Source organism: Plasmodium reichenowi, chromosome 14 (assembly GCF_001601855.1).
Source record: "Plasmodium reichenowi strain SY57 chromosome 14, whole genome shotgun sequence".
Classification (NCBI taxonomy): Eukaryota; Apicomplexa; class Aconoidasida; order Haemosporida; family Plasmodiidae; genus Plasmodium; species Plasmodium reichenowi.
The window spans coordinates 98,299-102,509 of record NC_033659.1 but is presented as its reverse complement, the minus strand read 5'-3'; the positions used below and the strand labels follow the sequence as shown (position 1 = coordinate 102,509).

The window sequence follows — 4,211 nt, the reverse complement described above, 5'->3', positions numbered from 1 at the left end:
AAAAAAAAAAAAAAAAAAAAAAAGGGAAAAAGCAAATCGGAAAATAGGAAATACAATTGTTTCTTTTCTTTTTCTTTTTAAAAGACGATTGTATTATGGAAAATATATGTGCTTGAATATATCATATTGAATTATTGAAAAAATAATAATGTATGAGAGGAAAATATATATATATATATATATATATTATACAAAAAAATAAGAATATAAATATTTTTTTTGAAATATTAACACGCAATATTTAACAAAAAGAAAGAGATCAAACGTTGAAATGTTGTGTAATAAAAACTTTCCGTTAATTATTATTATTTAATTGCGATTTAAAAGTGAAGAAATTACTTATATTTAAAATATATATTTTATTAAGTTTTTTATTCTCTCTTTATTTAATACATATATGGATATGATAATATATATATATATATATATATATATATATATTTTAAGGGGGCTCTATTTAAAAATTTTAAAGTTTTAAAATTTCTTTTATACAAAATATGAATAAGTTTTTGGTCATGTAACGTCATAAAAAGTGTGAGGTTATAGAAACCATGAAACGAAATATATTTAAAGCGTATTAATTTTTACGACATAAAATAATATGACACATATATAAAAATATATATATATATATATATATATGGTATAATGTTTTTTTTTTTTTTTTTTTTTTTTTTTTTTTTTTTTTCAGGTTAGGAAAATAATATTTCATTTATTCTAAGTATAAGAAAAATTTGATATATTATCTATTTTGTTATATAAATAAAATTTTATAAAATATATAAACATGGCTTTTAAATATAATATATATATATATATATATATATAAATATAGAAATATACAAAAATATATATTTTTATATTATTTAATAAAACATTTTTAAAGAAATCCAAAATATTATATGTATTATGTGTTATTTCTTATTTTTATTTTTATTTTTAAACGTTATATAGTGCATGTCATATTTTATTATATATATATATAATATATAAATATAATGAGAACTCATAAAAGTATATATTATTAGTGTTAACTATTATTAATACTTATGTATTAATTCATAACACTTGAAAGAAAAGAAAAAATTAAATTACGTTATAATATAATATATGATATAAAATAATGTAACTAAGAAACGTTTTTACTTTATTTTATTTTATTTTTTCATCATCCTCTTAAATTAAAAATAAAATAAGTGGAATTAATTTTTTTTTTTTTTTTCACTACATATTAAAATATATAAAGCATATTTTGTATATATATATATATATATATATATTATTTATATATGAAATATTTTCCACCGTGTGAAAATATTTTTTTTAAATATATTCTCTGAATAATAATATGGTCACTCTTTGAAGATTATATATATATATCATTATTACATATATATAAATATATATATGTATATTTTAAATGTTATGATTTGAGAGGAAAGTACTACATATTATATCTATAAATATATATTTATATATTTACAATTTAAAAAAAGAAAAAAATTATATATTTTATAAAAGAAAATATAGAAAAATGTCGAGGCCTGAACCACAAGTACAAGTTCCTGAAGGTGACTATAAAAAGGGCGCTAAGCTTTTTAAAGCAAAATGTGCTCAGTGTCATACAATTAATAAGGGTATGTTTAATAATATAGACTTTAAGAATATTATATATATATATATATATGTATATTTATGTGTAACTTTATATTATTGTATATTTATTTTACCTGATTTCTATTGTGTGCATAGATATATAAGTTTCCAAAGATTATATTTTTTTCTTTCTATAAAAAAAAGAAATTAATAATAAAACGTATTTATGTTATATATATATATATTACATGAGACTATATTATATATAATGTATATGTTATTATAATTTTTTTTTTTTTTTTTTTTTTTATTTTCTTTTATTTTTTTTTATTTTTTTATTTTATTATTTTTTTAATTATTTTTATAGGTGGTGCTGTGAAGCAAGGCCCTAATTTGCACGGATTTTATGGAAGAAAATCAGGAGACTCCGATTTTCCTTATTCAGATGCTAATAAAAATTCAGGTATTATATGGTCAGATAAACATTTATTTGAATATTTGTTAAACCCTAAATTGTATATTCCAGGAACTAAAATGATTTTTGCTGGTATTAAGAAAGAAAAGGAACGAGCAGACTTAATTGAATATTTGAAGAAGGCTTCTTCAGAATAATCAAAATAAATTAGACTTAATAAAAAAAGAAAAATATTTATTTTTACATATTAAAATTGAAGTCCACTTTATATATATATATATATATATATATATATATATATATATATATTCTTACATTTGCAATACAGTATATATTAAATTATATTTGTAGATGTGGACATATGTAAAAATATTTATTCCGAAAAATATGACCACGAATATAATATATAAGAAGAAGTACATGAAACATTTTTTGTATTCTTTTTTAATAATATAATGGAAAAAAATAACATATATATATATATATATATTTATTTATTTATTTATTCGTTTATTTTTTAAAACTTTATTTTAAGATGTTTAAAAAAAAAAAGATAAAAATATATTTTTTGAGGATTAAGGATAACAAAATATATTTCATATATTCACGTCAATATATATAAGCACAAAAAAAAAAAGAAAAAAAAAAAAAAAAAAATATATTATGAACATTATCAATATTATCAATTATTATTTGTTATGTGTACATCTTTTAACATGTTTAGGATCTGCTCAATTTTATGTTCTTCACATCTGTCGGAAAAAAAAAAAAAAAATAAGAAATTACATAAAAAAAATAAAAATATATTAAAAAGATATAATATAAATCAAAAATGTACATGTTATAATATAAAAGATATATTTTGTTATATACGACATATATATATTTTATTTTATTTTATTTTGGGTGCTTTAAGATGGTTACTTTTTGTCGGCGTAGTTCATAATTACATAGAGATCAACTATATTTACACAATGGATATCAATCATTTGAATTTTTTCTTTTTTATCAAAATCATATATATCTATATTTTTAAAGAATTGTACAATTTTATTTGAAATATCTTGTATAATATCTTTAGATTCATTATCATTTTTATTATATATATTTTTGGGTATTACATGTGGACATGTATCCATAATATATTTGTGTATACTTTTGTATAATATTTTATCTGATATTAATTTCATAAAATACTTTTCATATATCTCTTTAAAATTATCATCTTTATTTATTAAATACTTATTATATAAATGTTTATCAATATTTCTGGAGTATTCTAATTCTTTTTTTATTACTAAGAAGGTTTCAAATTTTGTTATAAATTCATCTTTTCCTAATACTTTCATTTTCTTGATTATTTTTAAACCATATTATTTATAAGCATAATTGGGTGGGGGAGGCGGAAAAAAAAAATGAAATAAAATAAAATATATATAATATATATATATATATATGTAATATTATAATAACTAATCACAAATTCATCTTCTGTTTTATTTGTTTATTTATTTATTTCATTTTATTGTTTTATCTTATTTTTTATTATTTATTTATTTTTTTTTTTTTGATAAATAATTATTTCATATGTACACAAAAATATAAATATTTTTTAAAATAAATATTATTTTTATGATTTTAACTTCATTTTTTTAAATCATTCACAGGTATAATTTATATATATATATATATATATATATATATTATATGTGTTCATTTTTTCCTTTTATTCATAAAAAAGAACATATATTTGTTTTATTACCTTATCCATCTACAAAGGATAATTTTTCATATATATATATATATACAATATATATATAAATTTCTATTGTACATATTATTTTACGACATTTATATAATTGAAGTGGAAGAATCATAAGGGCAATAAAAATAATATATAAATATAAATATATATTATATGTATAATTTATATATATATATATATATATTATTTATTTATTTATTTATTTTTTTTTATTTTTTTTTTTTTTTTCCATTTCATTTGAATAATACATTTAAATATTTAAAAAGAATTATCCAAATATTTTTATATACTTTGTTTAATATTGATTTATGTTTATTTTTGATATAATTATTTTCCCGATTTTATATTATATATATATATATATATATATATTTTTTTTATGTATTCTTTAACTTTTACATTTTTAGCTTTATGAAGAATATGAAAAAAATGACG

At 16.0% G+C, this 4,211-nt stretch overlaps 2 protein-coding genes across 2 annotated transcripts; one reads left to right on the top strand and one right to left on the bottom strand.

The window, feature by feature from the left end:
- Positions 1-1,534: 1,534 nt before the first annotated feature.
- On the top strand, positions 1,535-2,208 carry PRSY57_1403400 (cytochrome c, putative; the record flags this gene model as incomplete). Its single annotated transcript, XM_012909650.1, has 2 exons — positions 1,535-1,637; positions 1,964-2,208. The coding sequence occupies 2 exons, from the start codon at positions 1,535-1,537 to the stop codon at positions 2,206-2,208; spliced, it is 348 nt and encodes a 115-aa protein (XP_012765104.1).
- Positions 2,209-2,693: 485 nt separating this feature from the next.
- Positions 2,694-3,360, bottom strand: PRSY57_1403300 (DNA-directed RNA polymerase II subunit RPB4, putative; the record flags this gene model as incomplete). Its single annotated transcript, XM_012909649.2, has 2 exons — positions 2,694-2,763; positions 2,936-3,360. The coding sequence occupies 2 exons, from the start codon at positions 3,358-3,360 to the stop codon at positions 2,694-2,696; spliced, it is 495 nt and encodes a 164-aa protein (XP_012765103.1).
- Positions 3,361-4,211: the final 851 nt, after the last annotated feature.